The sequence below is a fragment of the Triplophysa dalaica genome, chromosome 14 (assembly GCF_015846415.1).
Source record: "Triplophysa dalaica isolate WHDGS20190420 chromosome 14, ASM1584641v1, whole genome shotgun sequence".
NCBI classification, from domain to species: Eukaryota; Metazoa; Chordata; class Actinopteri; order Cypriniformes; family Nemacheilidae; genus Triplophysa; species Triplophysa dalaica.
This window is the reverse complement of record NC_079555.1, coordinates 19720591-19738753: the sequence shown is the minus strand read 5'-3', so window position 1 is coordinate 19738753 and position 18163 is coordinate 19720591. Positions and strand designations below refer to the sequence as shown.

The 18163-nt window shown below is 39.7% G+C and overlaps 1 protein-coding gene across 2 annotated transcripts in view; it reads left to right on the top strand.

Annotated features, from left to right (window-relative positions):
- hipk3b (homeodomain interacting protein kinase 3b) overlaps positions 1-18163 on the top strand; it is a 49320-nt gene extending 31157 nt beyond the window's left edge. Inside the window, exons 4-16 of one of the 2 annotated variants that reach the window (XM_056766767.1) lie at positions 3031-3150; positions 4893-4979; positions 5349-5533; positions 5619-5781; positions 8111-8228; positions 8357-8478; positions 8558-8685; positions 8804-8971; positions 9301-9585; positions 9891-10037; positions 10223-10452; positions 13501-13637; positions 13746-18163. In XM_056766767.1, the coding sequence (XP_056622745.1) occupies positions 3031-3150; positions 4893-4979; positions 5349-5533; positions 5619-5781; positions 8111-8228; positions 8357-8478; positions 8558-8685; positions 8804-8971; positions 9301-9585; positions 9891-10037; positions 10223-10452; positions 13501-13637; positions 13746-14228 (2373 nt within the window). In that variant the 3' untranslated portion in view covers positions 14229-18163. Of the gene's footprint in view, positions 1-3030; positions 3151-4892; positions 5004-5348; positions 5534-5618; positions 5782-8110; positions 8229-8356; positions 8479-8557; positions 8686-8803; positions 8972-9300; positions 9586-9890; positions 10038-10222; positions 10453-13500; positions 13638-13745 lie in introns of both variants that reach the window. The other variant, XM_056766766.1, reaches the window with a different exon arrangement.

Sequence of the window (18163 nt, the reverse complement as noted above, 5' to 3'; positions counted from 1 at the left end):
CAGCGGCTTCTGACTCGACAGTGGTATGATGGCTTTCCTTTCACCCCAGTGGGCTGCTGGATCACGAATGCATGCTGGTTGGGTGATGGGAGGTTTACAGACCTCAAAATTGCGCCGGTACCCTGTGGTCCAGTGTTAATGTTGGATTCCCCCTGCCAGTCAGTGTGCCATGCATAATTTTCTTTTATGATCACTATCACAACATTCTAACCATAATATATTTTTGTGTTAACTTATTCTTATCATTTATATTATTCTAAAAATGTGTCTTTTTTGAGCATGACAGGGAATAGCAATCTCTCCAGTTCCATATGGATGGGCTTTTCTGTTCTCTCAAATGAAGAATGTCAGCATATGGATTTCTCAGGGGCGGCTGGGTTGTGTGCTACAAACTTCATAGTTTTTTGTAAATAGGAAGTTTAGGCACTTGTAGTCGTGTACAATAAAAGACTCTTTTGCAACACTGGTCTACCGGGGAGTGTTATAGCTGATGGGTTGGGTTTCTATTTTTAGTTCTGTCCTGTTAAGTTTGTGTTGTGTTGTAGATGTATGTGTAAGATCCAATATCTTTGTGTAGACACAAAAATATCTGTGATATCCCTTCCCGTGTACACATCCATGCTCCTCCTTCATGAGGGTTTTCAATTTATTCCCACACAGCAAAAGATATTTATAGGCGACATGAACGCCCCATCATGACACCAATAGCAGGGTGTTTCACAGGGCATGTGGGCTGTGGAGCACTCCTTCATCACTACCCTTACATTACAGCAAGTGCCTATTAGACCTTGTGAATGTAAAAGAATTGTCTGTTTCAGTACCTGGCTGCAGGTTTGGGCTTGCACACATAAGTTTTAAATTGGCACATCCCTGGGTAAAAATAAAGATGTTATACCTAGAAGCTGAAACATGCAGAAACATTTAACCAGAGCCCAAAAAAGAGTCTTTCTGGACAGCCGGTCGGTAATTTTTCTGAATTACCTTTATGTTTGTAAATGTAAATCCATTGAAGTGGATGTTGCACAAGCAGTTTCTGCCAATCTAATATTAATCTTGAGTACCTACAGAGTAGAATTAATACTACTTCATATGTCCATCTCGTTTTTTGACAAGTTGATCATATGACAAGCCAGGACATTTAAAATTGTAAAGAAGTCAGAATGCATGAAACACTGTGGCATCCCCCCTTTAATGTACTCGTGTGAACATGTGATGAAAGGTAATGAAATAGTTTTCATGGATGTTCATATCTGGAGAACAACTCTGGAAATGACAATGTTCTTCAAATGTATTTGTTTTTAGCCTACCATATTTATTGTTTATTTTTTGGGGTTAGTTTCATAGGAACAAAAGAGGTGTTTTTGCTAAAGAAATATTATAAAAGTATAATTAAAATAATTCATATGAATAGTAGGGGTGCACCGAAATGAAAATTCTTGGCCGAAACCAAAAACCGAAAAAGAGGAAACCAAGGCTGAAAACCGAAACACCTAAATAAATTATGCCAATTATTATTACCATTGCATTTATGGCTATGACCTTGTACTAAAATCAAGGCATTGCAATTGCATAAATTAATATTAAAGTTTCAAAGAATAAATCAATCACAAATTATGCAAACATTTATTTAGCACATTGCTACAATGCACAGTATAAAATAAAATTCAAACTTAAATTTTTAACTTGACCCTACTCAAAAAATAATAATGTACAGCACTTCTGGGGATGGGGACTTCAGACAGATAAACATCTAGCTGTTGAGCGTTTGAGCTTGTCATCACCCTGACATTTTAGAAAGATTTGAGCTAGTGTACTTAAATAGGGCCAGTGCATAATTAACATTTTTATCAAATAACAAAAATATCTAGCAGAAATATGGCTACAATCTTATAGTCATATAGAAGCTTAAGAACAGAATAGACTACCTATTATTTGAGGCACTTTCTTGCAGGATTTCACTGAACATATCAGACAACGAGGGTGCATTTCCATCATCTGGTGCAGAGAGTCGAGTCTTTTTTCTGCGCTCTGATCTCCTTCTCCTGTGCTTAGCGCTTCTCCGTCTGCATGCGGGTTCTCCGCATACATCGCGGCCCGGATCGCGATGACCTTCTTGCGATGCGTTTGGCGCGAATTGAGCGAGTTGAAAAATCTGAAATTTGGCGAAAATTCGCGCCGTATTAACCAATCAGGAGCTTGCTCCAGTAGGGCCGTAAGCGAGAGGCAGAAGCCCCTCCAATGACGCAAATTCGAGTAAACTCAAAATGTTCAAGCATCCAACTACACGCGAATAGCGCGATTTACAGCGTTTTGTGTGAACACTCTATAAGAGTATTTACGAGATTTACTGAAATACATTCACACCGCAGAGTTGTCGCTTCAGACAAGTACGTGCAGGTCGCGGTTTCTGTTTGCGTCATCACAACATTTCGGCCGTATTGTTTCGGTGATAAAAGTCTTTCGGGCCAAAACTGGAAATGCCCTTTTGGGACATTTTCGGCCGAAAATTTTCGGTGGCCGAATATTCGGTGCATCCCTAATGAATAGGAGTTTTATTGCATTTAGAGGGAAAATTATTATTTCATCATTTACTCACCATCATGTCGTTCCAAAATAACTTTCTTAAGAGGGAAATTGATGAACAAATAACACTGGAAAATTGATGAACAAACAACACATAATCAAAATAACCGTTAGTTGCAGCCCTAGTCCTACGAGACAAGTAGGGTGTTATCCGCAATTTCTGAGGTCAAAGGTCACATAATTTCGCACCTCTGGATTTACTGTGTAATAATAGATGTTTCACTCACACAACACCGACAATGACGTCACCGTGAATAAACGTGACTTCACCAACCGTCTGATCTCTGGGTGTTTCTCTGAACACGTGCTGGGTTTAAATGTGTTATTGAGAACACATGAGGTTTCAATGGATCTGACATGCTTTTGTTGATATATCTGTTTCTGTTGGACGGTGTTAAAACATTAATGATGAGCGCTGTTTTCTTCTTTCCATCTGTCTCCTATCAGATTCGCTACATTTCTCAGACTCAGGGTCTGCCTGGAGAGCATCTGTTGAACGTGGGGACGAAGACGTCACGGTTCTTCTGCCGGGTGTCAGACTCTCCCTACGCTGCCTGGAAACTCAAAGTGAGACCAAAAAACAACAAATGAAAACCTCTATTATGTCCATAAAGCACATAAAGTGAATCACATGAGTCAGGACATTTAGCTAACACCAAGTGAGGTTATTTATCTTCTCTTTTGTTAAATGTCTGTGACAAACAGCTCAAGTTGTAAGGGATGTTTACATGTACATATTTTCATCAATCTTATAGAATTCAGCCCGACTGGATCTCACAAATGTACTGTTTTTATGTATTCTAAACATTGCAATCAAGATAAAACATTAGTTTACATCTACAATATATACAATATTTGCTCAAATGCACCTCAGGTTCGATTAAACCATCAACATACAAGATATGTTTACAAAACGAACAAAACACAAATTATTTGGCAAATAATGCACAATGCAGCATATCGGAAAATATCGGTTTTATTCAAATATATACAGTGTAAAAATGGATAGAAAAACAAAAGACATAGAAAATTTGAGCTTGAACAAAGTGTTAATTGACCACAGTTTTATCAGTCATTATTTTGTTAATCCTCTCTTGTTATGACTATAGCCGTTAAATAAGCTTCATGCATGTGTTGTATGTTACTTCTTGCCTCTTTAAACCTCCCTAAATTCTTAAAGAGTACATAATATGAGATCATGAAACTCGCCCAACGGATTTCATGCATTGGGTTAATGTTGCCGTGTTTGAAAGCTGTAAATCCGAAGGTGAATGAATAACAACGTTATTGGCTTGGAAAAAAAGGGTGTCGACTCTTAATCACTCAAACGAGTCGTTCCTAGTCTGATTTACGAATGTAAGTCACTACATATAGTCCCCGCCTGTTTGCTAGGACTGCCCGCGAAAACTTCACTTTTCTCCCCCAAACACTGTAGCTCGTGAGCCTCATTCGCGGTAGACCAATCACAACAACCTAGACCATCTGACCAATCACATCAGACTAGGCTAACCGAAAGAAGGGGATTAGACAGATGAATCGCGGAATGAATCATTTGAGTCAGTCAAGAAGTAAGGTAAGAATAACGGCTTATTATAACAAAATATAAGTGTTTTTACAACTTCTCTGTACATAAGCTTGTTGTTGGACACTCCATAAACCAAAGTAGAACCTTCAAAATCTCTAGTTATGTACTCTTTAAAGCTAATTTTCACTTCTATACAAGAGACATAATGCATCTTTAATAATATACAGTATTTGTATAAAAATCATAGATGTCAAAAGAACATGCTTTTTGAAAAAACCTTTGTGCAAGCACACGGCATCTGCAATCTTACAAATACATTCTGGATGAGATACGGATTGAAGATTGGTGGCAGGCATGTTGTTCTGTTGTTTTTCTGACAGTTGAAGTGATGGTTCACCCAAAAATTTAAATTCTGTCTTCATTTACTCACCCCCTTTTCATTTCAAACCTGTATGACTTTCCTTCTTCTGCAGAACACAAAAGAAGATATTTTGAAGAAAGTTGGAGACCGAACAGCACTGGCACCCATTCACTTCTATTGTATGGACACCAATGCAAGTCAATGGGGGCCTGTAAACTATATTCTTCAAAATATCTTCTTTTGTGTTCTGCGGAAGGAAGTACATGTTTGAAATGACAAGATGGTGAGTAAATGATGACAGAATTTTTTTGGGGGGTGAACTATCACTTTAAGCACATTTTACTTATGTGGCAGTAGTAAACAAATTCAAATATACTGTATGTCGTAAACATGTAATCAAATATGCAATTTTGTTTGAATCAGTCCACAGATGAGCATGAGGCAGAGACGGGTCTCAAATCGAAAGAAGCCAGGAAGTACATCTTCAGCTCTTTGGACGATATAGCGCATGTACGTACACTATATCACCAGAGAGTAAGTCACATAACATCCTGTGTGGACAACTGCTGTAACGAATGTTTACGAAAATGTATTTTGCACTTTCGAAGTTACATGAATATTCTAGATGTTTCCAAAGAGGCAGCAGATTTGACTTATTTAGTCGTGAAGTTTTAATGAAATGTTAGATCTGATAAAAGTCGAAGAGTACTGTACTCCTATTGGAAGCTTAAGTAGTATAGATAAATGTACATACTTTACATTGTCTGATGAACTGCTTTATAAAGTTGCAATGGTAGGAGCTTTTTGAATGTATGAAAAAATTAATTTAGCACATCTGGTCAAGTTGACTGACTGTCCCGTGATGTCTGCCTTTCTCAGGTGAATCTAGTGATGAATCTGGAAGGCTGTGATTTGTTAGCAGAGAAGGTGGACCGTGCAGAGTTTGTGAGTTTGCTAAAGATGATGTTGCAGATAGACGCGGAGGAAAGAATCGCCCCGAGTGATGCCCTCAGCCATCCCTTCATCACAATGCAGCATCTGTTAGATTTCCCCCACAGCAACCAGTGAGCGTCACTTCATTCTCAAGCCGTGCTTCCAAATCTGACTTTAAAGGGTTTTGAAATTCTCTCTGTACTGTTTCTTTCACAGTGTAAAAACGTCTTTTCAAATTATGGACGTGTGCTGGCCACGGCCGGCCGGGTACGAGTCTCTCGGGCGGAGCAAGGCTGCGTATGTCAGGACGGCCCCGAGCTCCAGCACAGCTCCCGGCCTCACGCTGCCTTTCTGTAAGATGACCGCCATTCACTCTCAGGTATGGAAAAAGATGACTTATAGCAACTCAGATAAACAATTTAAAGATGATTCACTTTCTCGTCTCATCTGTACAGAAATGAGCTTCTCAACATTTGCATGGTTCAGGAAATCACTGAACACATCTCTTTTATCTTTTGTCACTACTGTGTAATTTAACAAAACTAAACTGACGTTTGATAACTATTAAACACTTCTTAAAGCTTTTCTGTTCACTCGAAACTTGTGTGATAGTTAGATTTGTGAATGATTGATTTAGGGTGTATTCCGTTTGCATATTGTCCATCAACCATCTGCCTGGCCGGGGGGGCTGCTTTAGAATTCATACTTGTATTAAATGTGTCTCATGTACAGCTGCTTTGTAACAATGAAAATTGTAAAAAGCGCTATATAAATAAAGTTGAGTTGAGTTGAGTTGAGTTGAGTATTCTCACTAGGCAATCTGAGCTGCGCCCAAGCTTGTTGACCCCCAAAGCCCGGTTCATTTGACTAGTGTGATCGCTCGTGGTGCACATGTACTGTGAGCGCAAATCGCGGCAGAGCGCAGAGCTGAAAGCATTACTTAAATAATGCGACTGCTTAAATTCCTCCCTGAGATTCCACTGTCAACATAAAAAACGTTACACGTGCGGGTGTCCGTCATCGGAGCCAAAACTACTCTAGGTTTGTCAAACATAATCCAACGTGTGTAACGATAGGCTTTACGATAAAGTATGAGAGGGTGATATAAAAGTATAATGAGCTGTTTACTCTAGTATCGCTCTCATAATATAATGACATCATTTAAGCAGATCGGTCTGTGCAGTGCACGCATGAAGTTAAACACCTCTAATAAGCCCCAAACTGAACATTGTGATGGATTCCGTTGTGCTGAGAGGGATCACTTTGTTTACGTTTGCTTTGAAGCAGTCGCATCTTAATGATGAAAGCGTGCCCGGGTGTGGAATTGTAAAGAGCAATGTGAGCGCAGGCCAGAGGGGGAGTGGGGAGGGAGGACAATCGCGCTCAGGCACAGTTGAGAGCAACCGGGATAACTGAGAGTACACCCTTGAATCATATTTTGTATTTCTTAATAAATTTACCATGTAGAGAGTAACAGATGTTTTATTTAAATTATTGATTTGCTGAAATCAAGTTTGGCAAAGCATGCATTTTGGACTTCTGATGTGAGACTAAAAGTAACATGAGTCTTTCCCACAACACTGTGTTAGTGTGATCGTCTGTGCAGGCTTTCACTTTTACTGTGTACTTGTTGTATTACATCACCTATTCTTTACTTGCTGATCTGTAACTCGACGACGAGACGCAGAGAGAGGTGCAAGATGGTGGATTTTCACTTTTGTTGCTTTTTTCCCTGTAAACGTGTGGGGAGTCACGTTGAGTTGTTCCTCTTGATGCATTCAGGTCATAACGTGCTGTCAAAACACGGCTGGCGTTGCATGAACGTGTCGCAACACACGCTGCCTTTGCTACATTATAATCATCTTTCAAGGAATATTTTGACTTGTAACACAAGTTGTCAGACATAAAAGCATTCCTTGACATTCCAGCTCTGCTACGGTTTCTGAACATCCATGTGTTTTGGTAAAATGACACAGATCACCTTTGCGTTGTGATCTTTTTGAGATCTCGTACATTTGTATCCTTATTGCCTTACTGGCGTTGTCAAGGCAACACTGCTGACATCATGGCAACGTGGAGAGAAAGAACGTTTGGTTGTCAAGGAGTGTCACGGCAACTTTCTGCCCACAGCACTGACCTCGCACGCACACACGTACTTGCATTTTAGATGTTGTATGTTTTATGCAAGGTTGTTTCTCGTTAAAAGCATAAAGTTGGATTTGTGTTATTGAATTAGCTGGTAAATGAGTAATGTACTGCACTGGAGCACGTTGAGCTGGACTTCGTTCACAATGTTAAAGTATTATTCCTGTTATTCTGTAGACGGGCATCATGCTCGGCTGGCATGAGAGATCTCTTTGGCCAGAGATCATAGATCTGTACAAAACATTTACTGGACATGTGGTAATGTCATACTGCCACCTACAGGACAGTTAAACACGGTGCATTTTCATCTGTGTCCATGCTCTTCACCACACATTAGTAAACATTGTCATTAAAAATAAGAAGATGACATAGCTTATGTACTGTTTGAAGGATATACCAGATTCATTTCCTGTAGACCATTGTGTTAAGATTCGAGCGCAATCATCATCAGGTTCGATTCCCAGAATATCCTAGATATGGGCACTTTTTACTTCCTACAGAAATATCAGGGAGACTTAAGCCAAACTTAATTAAACTTTTTTCCCTCTCTGCTCATTCTACAGACTTTGGCCTCATCCGCACCCTCAGTGATGCATCATGGGATACCGCTTCAGACAGGAAGTTCTCAGTTTAGTGACTCATTCCAGCAGGCGCTGATCCTCTGTCCCCCAACCATACAAGGTCTTCCACGTTCAGCTACTTAACACTTTATTATCATTCGATTTTTTTTTATCTTTTATATATCTTTTACTTGCGATTATTACTATTATGTATATTTCACTACATTTTGCTCATTTACTCCATAACAGGTCTCCCTCCCAACCTAAATAAGCCAGCAGGCTTCCCAGTGCGCATGGAGAACACGGTACAACTGGTGACACCAGCGTCTGCCATGCAACCGCTACAGATCAGACCGGCAGTTATTACACAGGTAAACGGCTGACAAACTTAATCTCATTTAGGTTGAACTTAACCTTCGAATCATTCAGCATGTGTCACCTTTTCTACAGCAAACATGGTCAAATCGTGGCCAGCAGATCCTGGTGCCCGCCTGGCCACAGGTGACCCCCATGGCCCCCTCAGCAACCTCTCTGGGCTCAGATACAGTGGCAGGTTCACAGAGACAGGCAGATTGGGGGTGTGTGGGACAAGACACTTCGTCATTTGTGCCGCTATATTTTTCTCAATTGTTTACATGATGTAATTTTACTGCCGTGTGAACCAAAAACCATTAGTATTTTTTTCATCTTTCGCAGGAAAGTTCGTTCGCTTGGCAACCATTATAACTCCATGATGCCCCACCATCAGCCACTACTAACCAACGCGATGGCGATATCCGCTCACCAGCCAATCAGCATAGGGATTGCTCACGTGGTGTGGCCACAGCCAGCCGCTAACAAAAGAAATAAAGTGTCTTCAAACAGGTTAGTCTCCTCATGGTACATGCCTGTGTATGAATGTCATTGATATCTTTCTTAAGATTCAATTAAAAAATGTGAATTATAGGACTGTCTGTCACCTTGGAGATATATATATTATATGTATATTTTTTTACATATTTTATATATTTTGTATACATTTGATAACTTGTCACCAATTGACCATTGAATAAACACTGTTAGTCCTTCTTGTCTTGTATGGGATGCTTGAAAGTGTATACAGGACATTTAGGAAGTTTGTTTGCTGTCATCTAATGAGTTGATGCCAAGAATGCAAATCACACCTAATCTGTATCTTTTATTTTCTCTAATAGAAGTAACAACTTAATGCATGGCACAAACATCCAAAATTTCACAAGCCAGTCCCAAAAGACAATAGACAGCGCCAAAAGCACAGAGGAGGTGGAGTGTGTTGCGGATGCTGTGCCAGAGGAGGAAGCTGTATGCTGTAAGGCAGAACCAGAGTACGAGGACTCGGAGATGAGGAAACGAAGACAGGCTTGCGCGATGGCCGATTCCCCGAGCCCGACGGGGAGCGTGATCAGCATCAGCAGCGGATCAGATGAGGATGGGCCTGATGCTCAGAAACACTCGCCAGAGTGAGTCAACCAGAAGATTTATCTTACTGCCATTAAAAAACGTCAAATGACTAGACCTAATAGATCTATTCACTCCAAATGTGTATGCTAGTATTCCAAAAGTTGTCGAATGATGCAAGCAATGTTGGTCTGCTCTAGGCTTTTGTGCTCAAAAATACCACCAATAGAGCAGAGCCGATACAAGTGGTTCATACTCATTTGATGCCTTAGTATAACAAGGCTGTATGGCTTCTGAGGATGTAGAAAAAAATAATTAGGTAGACTGCTTTTTGTACTACTGTATTGTTTGTGTGTGTGTGTTTCAGGTGTAAAGGTAGTCCAGAGTGTGAGGCATGTCAGAGTACACTGCATATGGAGCGAGTGTGTTCCCTAAGCAGTCCTGATTCAACCCTGAGCACTAGTTCATCTACATCACAACAGTCCAGCACTTCACCCTGCAAGAGACCCAACAGGTCAGTCCGCAGACAACATAACTGTTAAAAAGCTTGAATTTTCTTTTTATTTACTTATAAACTTTAAAGGAATAGTTCACCCTAAATCATAAGTGCATACCTCCACACCATCCCAGATCATCACTTCCTTCTTAAGCTGAACACAAACAATTTTGCCTTCCCATGCTTTTATTGTCTTTTTGCAGTATGTCGGACGAGGAACGGGAAAGCGGTTGTGACATGGTGGACGGCTCACCGGCCTCTGTTTCCTCCAGCCGAGCTGACAGCCCCTTCCTGCAGGACCCTTACATTCATGACAACGCACCGAACCGCAAAGCCGACAGAAGCGCAGAAACAGAGGCAGTCAAGCTCCCTGTCCGCACCATGGTGGTGCCGCCGATGAGGGTCCCAAAAAGTGAGCCAATGGGACACATAGGTAACCATCACACCAACCCCCTCAAACTCTTTTTTAATTTTATTAATTTAAGTCTGTGGACATGAAAGATAGTATAAGTATTTAATCCTGGACAGTTAGTTAGGTCACATCATCATTGCTGCTGCTGTTTACTTTCAGCTCACAGTTCTTGGGACCGTGTGGCTTCAGTAGGGAACATTTGCGGTCACAGGTGATTATAGGTGTTGTGAGGCCTATACTGGATGTGGGAGTGTTTCCTTTTCTACAAAGATCTTTTAATCACGTGTTTTTGTATATTTTGTGTCTGAACTGCATACAGGAGGATTGACCTGTAAAAATTTCAGGACATAGCCATTGACTAAATATAAGAGTTGTTGTCTTATTACCACAGTATATATGTGATTAAGGGGATAATCTGTTATAGACGTGGTTATCGATGTTAACCTGCTGACCAGCAAAATCATGGAAACTGTAGGCCAACTGTCTGTTGCCACTTAAAGGTCCAGTGAAATCTAGCTTCAAGTAGGGCTGGGAATCGATTCCAAAAAGAATCGCGAGTCGATTCCAAAGTTTACAATCGATTCCATTTAAGGAATCAACTCCTCTTTGAGAGCCTTAATAAGCACAAGCCCCGCCCCTTAGCTGATGTCATTGGTCAACTAAATCACATTAGTTTCTTGTCTAAAACAGTACAGACTTAAGAAAAAACTGAAGGATGAAGTCTAGAGCTGTGGATTAACAGAAAGTATTCCGCATCCACAAAAGAAAATGCTTTGTTTGCACACACAGTGCATACATCCACACGTTTCATAAATCATAGAAGTACGTTTGCTTTTCAGACGGACTGTAAACGGACCGTCATCTCTTACTCGCTTACGAAGAGCTCAGCATATGCGTGAAGAGAATATCATGTACTGTATATAAAGCACAGTCTTTCAACATATTTACTTGGACGTCTGTTTAAAGCCGTTAAAGCTGGACAAATAAATATTTAAATGCAATATTCTTACATATTTTTAATACAATTTACTGATTATCGATCTGTCTATCTATATTTCTCAAGTGTTTTTGTGTTCACTGATAACTTTATGCTTTATTTTTGAAACCGCTAGTAGTGATATTATTAATGATACATTGAAATTGCAAGACAAGATCAACATATTTGGTTTAGGTATGTTATAGAAACAATAAACAATTAATTGATGTAAAAGTGGCCGCTAAGAAAATTTTAATGCATTAAAAATGTCCACATTTTTTATATTAAATACAAATCTATAGTAAAACAGGGAATTGAGCAGGAATCAAAACAGCAGCTAGGAATCGATTCTTGGAATCCCAAAGCAGGAATTGAAATCTGAATCGACAGCCCTGTTTATGTTCATATGTGATTAGATCTTGGAAAACCCAATTTATATAGGCCTATTATAGATTTTGATACCATATTTAAGCCCTTTCCAAATCAGTTTTTATTTTGCTCGTATGTAACAAAAGTTATGGCTGAGGTTGGCTGAAGCGCTATGATTTTCAGGAACGGAATTAGGAGAAAAACATGTTTAAAGTTAAGTGATGAAAATAAAAGTTCAACAGTCCAGTATCACAAGTAAAAGTCACTTTACAGTGGTAAGAGACTTTTTTAAGAGACAATTTAATAAAAAAACACTTCCTAGTGTTGAAGTCTATAACAATACTTTACACAACCGTTTGAATAAAACGAAAGTAAGGAAAATGGAGCAGGGCACACTGCCATTGTCACTACACAAGGAAACTAACAAACATTACGGACAACAACTAATAAGCAGTGAAGCAAGTATTACGTTGTTTATCATGTGCATAGTGTCATCCCTTTTATGGTTTGCGATAGCGGTCTGGCTCGCATAACTCCCGGTGCTGCAGACTGGGAGCTTTGTCATCTCACGAAAACATTGTATAACCAAAAATTGCATTCCATAGTTTACACAGGACTGGCAGGAAATGTGCATTGATACTCCTTCATTCTTAATGTTATGTGGTTTACTTTGATAGGTGAACTGTCTTTCCCGCGTCCCAGCACGACATCCGACGGGTTTTCCCAGATTGCATCACATATGTTTAGTCAGTGAAAACACGTGAAACAGGTGAAAACACGCAGGTCGCTTCGCGAGCATATCACACTCTAATAAAGGGAAACAGGGATTTACAAATTACCCTCTGGTAAAAAAAACTGTCAAGGACAGAGAATTTTCGAAAAAATGCGACCTCTGGTACACACACATACAGGAATATCTGGACCACGGCAAATCAGAGGGGGTCCGCCCTTCACTATCTCTGAATTGTTTAGACCACGATGTGGGCCTAATGTGTGTCTGTTGTTGAATCGCAGGGAGATTTTCATAGTTGCAGAGACTTTTTTTCTCCCTCGAAAGGCTGTTCGCACTGGTGTGACCTCAGATTATTTTTAGTCGTACCATTGAGAAATAAGGTCGCATTTGCAACCAAATTGGTCGCACTCTAGGGCCCTGGACCCACTGTTTATGTAGATAGAAATAGCTCATTCTGAGGTAATAAAAACAACGCTTTATTGTGTAAGCTCTTTATACACCTATGAAGACATAATTATGAATATCATATGTTTTGGAGGATCTATTGACAGAAAAGCAATGACACACTGGACCTTTAAGGAAAGAGTGAATATCAGTGAATATGAATGCTTTTCATTTGAATGAAGTGATGTGGTTTCTTCTTCTTCGAGGTTTCAACATTCTTATTGCACGGCTCTCTGAAATGCTCCATTCTGATTCTTATGCCAACATTATTAATTATCAAAATTACTAAGTGCCCGAATATCTTAAATACAATTCAAAATCTGATTATTTAATTGTGGCAGGTAGCCGTGTAATGAGCTGGATAATGTACCGTTATCACAAAATAAACCCCCTTCAGGGTGATACCTCTGTAGACCTGATCACCCTGTCATGGTTTGTTTTACAGAAAACCAGATGTACATTGTGTCTCACTCTAAGGTTCGTTGCCATGATACATAAATAAGTGATTATGTAAGTTTTCTAACACTTTCTCTTGCTACTGTTGTAGAGTCATGCCCACCCAAAGGCCGCAGTGGATCCAACCGACAGCCGCCCTACTCTACATTATTTGTGACCCGCCAACAGAAAACCACTCCTGCCTTCCCGCCCCTGCTGCCCCCTCAACAGCAGCTTACTTTTGGACAGGTCAGTTCCACTTCCATTCGCACCAAACCTCTTAAATATAAGGAATCGATGCCCTGAAGTCTGATATTTTAGCGTGGTATGTTTTTAATAAACTCATTTGTGCTTCAGGTCCAGCATTTTGGCTCCTCCCATCAGGAGTGGAATGGCAGCTACAGCCACCGCAGGCCTCAGGCGTTCATCCCGCCCACTGTACATGGCCACACCTTTACTCTCCCTCATGGCAGCCCCACCCACGCTACGGCCCATCCTCCTCAGTCACACCTGGGTGTCCACCCCCTTTCCCAGCCCACTTTAATTTCCTACCCCCCTTCTGGCCCCTTGGTGACCAGCGCCCCCATTGCCCACCTCCTGGCTTCACCTGGGGGAACGAGGGGTCACGTGTTTCAGCCACCTTACAGCCTCACCCATCCGGCAGGCCACCTGGTGCACCAGGTCACAGTGGGGCTCAACGCCCGTCTTTTGCCCTCTCCCAGCCTCCACCCTCAGGGTCAGTTCAAACCGTTTTTCCCCCCACACTCCTTTATCGCGTCGCCGGCATACGGAGGTTTCCCTCTCAGTCCCACCAAAATAAACCAGTACCCCTACGTCTGAGACCCGCTCACTTCGCAACCTTCTCGAGTCCGGGCGGGAGTCGGTTGCGCCCCATTATCGCTCAGCCACGGGCATAACGCCGGCACTCTGTGCCAACCACATACCGTCTGGTTCTCGTACCCAATGCCCTGGCACAAAGAGAAAGCAAGCAAGTTTTGGGGAATCACGTAGACTTGAGTGCAGTTAAATTGAGCTTTAAAGAAGAACATGTTCGAAAAGTCTTTAGCAAGTAGGGTTGAGAAAAGTTTCAGGTTGAAAGAGAAGGAGTATGAGATTAGATTTTGCACATGTGACGTATCACTTTATCGGATTTCAAATCAGCGCTCCTTTAATGAATATCGTCAGCGGATGGTGTCCAAAATCACGTGATGGTCAACTTATTTTTACACATTGCCTTTAAACTTGTATGAGACACATTTTGTGTTTGTGAAGACTGATGCCCGATGTAGTGTTCACGACTGTTCACCGGCTGTTTTCTTGTGTTCACAGTATTTGAACTTTGGTGTTTCTCATCATGGAGTCGTTCATTACTCGCTGCATGTGTTGCATGAGCTGCAATGTTGTTCGGAAAGAAGCCCGAGGTGCATTGTTGTCCCAGCCATAGTGCCTTATATATCGGCAGTTGTTGTGTTACTTCTACACTTTCACTCTCTGTGTATGTGTATATAAAACGTTTATGTATTTGTCTCGGACTGCAGCACTTGCAGTTCGATTCAGTCCGTGTGTGTGTGTGTGTGTGTGTATAATGTATATACACACAGATGTATTATTTCATGTATAGATAGGCATCAGTGTACCTCAGTGCACACGCCGCAGTACTTATTTTTGGATCCGGTGTATATTTGAGATGTAGTGAGGACAGCATGCTTTTGCTGCAGCGAACGCCTGCTGTTAGTTTCATTTTTATTTCTCGGTTTATTTTTGTTTTCACAAGTTGTATAAAGAATTCATTAAATACTGCTTAGAATCGATTTCTATTCAGAAAAATCTATAATACGGACAGTATGTTTACTGTTTAGTGAAACTGCAATACAATCTAAATACAGAATTAGGAGTTTGTTGTTCTTTTTGTGTGTTTTAGTTGTTTGGGTTGTGTGTGTGTGTGTGTGTGTGTGTGTGTGTGTGTGTGTGTGTTTTGTGCGGTGGGCATGGCTTCGTCTAGATGAAGACACAAATGCAAATGGGTCTTTGATTCAGGGTAATGGATTCATCTTAGCCTGAGCAGACCATGCAGTGTTTGGTGTATAGACACATAAGAGTATATATATACACTTATATATGTTATAGAGCTGGTTTATTTAGTGCTGAAGCTTGACCAGGTGTGTTTACGGTGTGCAATCCTCATTTATATATGCATGTGTGAACTGATTTAACTGCTTTTCCTAATTATACTGTTATATCGTACGATGAAAGCTTGTCGGTGTCAACTGCATTTTATACATTCCGTCAGGGACAAACAAGTATATATATGTGTGTGTGTGTACTGTATATACGATGTGTGTATTTTTGTTTCGGTTCGTTCAGCTTGATTTGTGTTTTAGTCTTTTGAATGAAGTCGCTTGTGCGCCACCAAAGACTGTAATTTCATAGGCTCAGTTTTAAAACCTAGGGAGCTGCCTTTGTAGGTAACGTTTTATCGTAGGCAAACTTCTGATGCAAACCTATGCTGCCTCCCAAAATATCTTAGTGTGGCTGGATTATAAGGCAGCATTGTACTTTTACAAAGAAGAAACAGCGAAACAAATCCAAGATGGCCAATGAATTGAGAGTTTGTCGATTATAAATAAAGTAATTTATTACAGACCGGTATAGTTTGAAAAATAGTTGAGTTTGATGCAAAACATCCTATTTTTAATCTAGTATATGTGTGTTGTGTATTTTAAGCCTATTAGAGCATTGCACAGTTAGCATAGTAGCATGCTAATGCCAAACACTGTTGAAATCAGAGTCTCGTGCATTTCATGAGGAGCACGATATACAGTATGTGGTTTGCCTTAAGAAGGCTTTTCAATTTTTTTAAATTAAGTTGCCTCGTATGTAAGCAGCAGACAGCAAGGCAGCTCAGTAGGTGCTTGGAACAGAGCCGGTTTCTTAGCAAGGTAGCTACTCTCTCTGCATAGACCTCACGTATACTGTAGTAAATATAGTCATGGGGTAAATTTCAAACTTTGTATTTAAAATAATGGCTGAGGTTATGTTTAGCTTTTTGGACAAGTAATAAATCGTATCGTATCTTGAATGTATCTTAGGCAAGCTGCTATATGCTGTATGAATTGCCATTTCAGATAGCTGTGAAATGACATGGGTTCTTATCTACATTTGTTTATTTGTATGGGTCTCTCTAATATATTAAACTAGAAGTGTTTTTTGATTTTTGAGTGTCATTTTAACTGCTGTATTGCTACTAATGGACGTTTAGTTTCTCTTTTCACATCAGTATTGCATCTTCATTAACCATTCTAGATCGTCACTGCTTATTAATGGATGTATCGGTGTAACTTCATTTTTGTATGTTTACATGTTTATCTATGTTTTTGACTCGTAATAGCTTGCAGAGTTGATTTGACTTCAGCGATACTTACAGCTGTTATTTAGAACATTTCTGCTGTGTTTTGGAAATACAAATGGCAAAAAACATTTCTCAGTATTGTAGTTTGTTATGGATAATCCCATTGTGTAATGCCACTGAGCACTTATTACAAACTAATGTGCGGTAACCACGACGCCACGTTTTGATATGAGAGGGCAGTTTGTGATTAAATCAATAAACTTATTTTTACATTAATGTATGTGGTTGACCATTTTGTGTTAAAAAATGTGACTGATGTCATTTTAAGTCAAGACCATATCTTATATATGTGTACAGTGTGAACAACACTGTGTGTGCCTTGATTGAGATATTGGTTATGAAACAAATTTGCAAGTATTCATTTCACCCTGTTACCCACACAATATGTGAGCAAGCAACTCTCCATTCCAGGGATCGAAATTGTTGTCAAATTTGAATTTCATTTTTTTAAAGAATCCCATTCTGTGGATGCTATTTCTTTGCTTTGGTAAATGTCTAGCAATTGTAAACGTGCTGTTTTCTAGACACACTGATCAGGTTTTTATGACATTTCATTTCAACCTTCAAGTACAGAATGTTAAACATGTTGTACTCCACTTTTTTTTTAAATAAAGATTTTTGTAATGTGGAATAAATAATTTTAAGGTAATAAATGTTCTTTTTAAAGATCTTGACTGAAAGGTTATTTGGGGAACCCAAAATGGGTCTTCTATGGTGTTTTTATTTTTGTTAATCATATTTTTCGATCCCTGCAAATGGAATTCACCAGCATTTCTTCTGAAAATCACACCCAGAAACGAAGTTGTTGAATAATGAATAATTTGAATATTTATTGCCTGTATTTACTTTAAATGAAATCAATAGTTTTTGTTGAAATCTTTTCTAATATTACAGCATTCAATAAACACAACATTATACCATAAAATCAATGTAATGGCATATTTCATGCTTTATTTAAAATCTGCACTAATCTCATTTAAACAAAATAAAGAATTCATGTTATGATGCTTTAAATGTACTGTACTCTTATCCAGTTTTACATCATATTTCACCATCTGTCAAAGTTATTTTACACTGCAAGTTATGGATTTCATGTTTCTGTTATTTGTTTCATTAAGAGTTGATAAAAGCATTGTTATTCACTGTTTTGATGTATGTAAACTCTTGTTTTATTTTCTGATTTATCTGATTTGACGCTACACTGGTTTGTCATGTAGCACTTCTTGCACTGTGCATTATGAGGACTGGGAACATGTAACCCACTGGATATACAGTCATGTTTTCATTGTAGACTAGCGTTTCCTTTCTAGTTCTCAGTGAATAAAGTTGTGACCAAGCATCCTCCACTTAGTCACATTAAACTGAA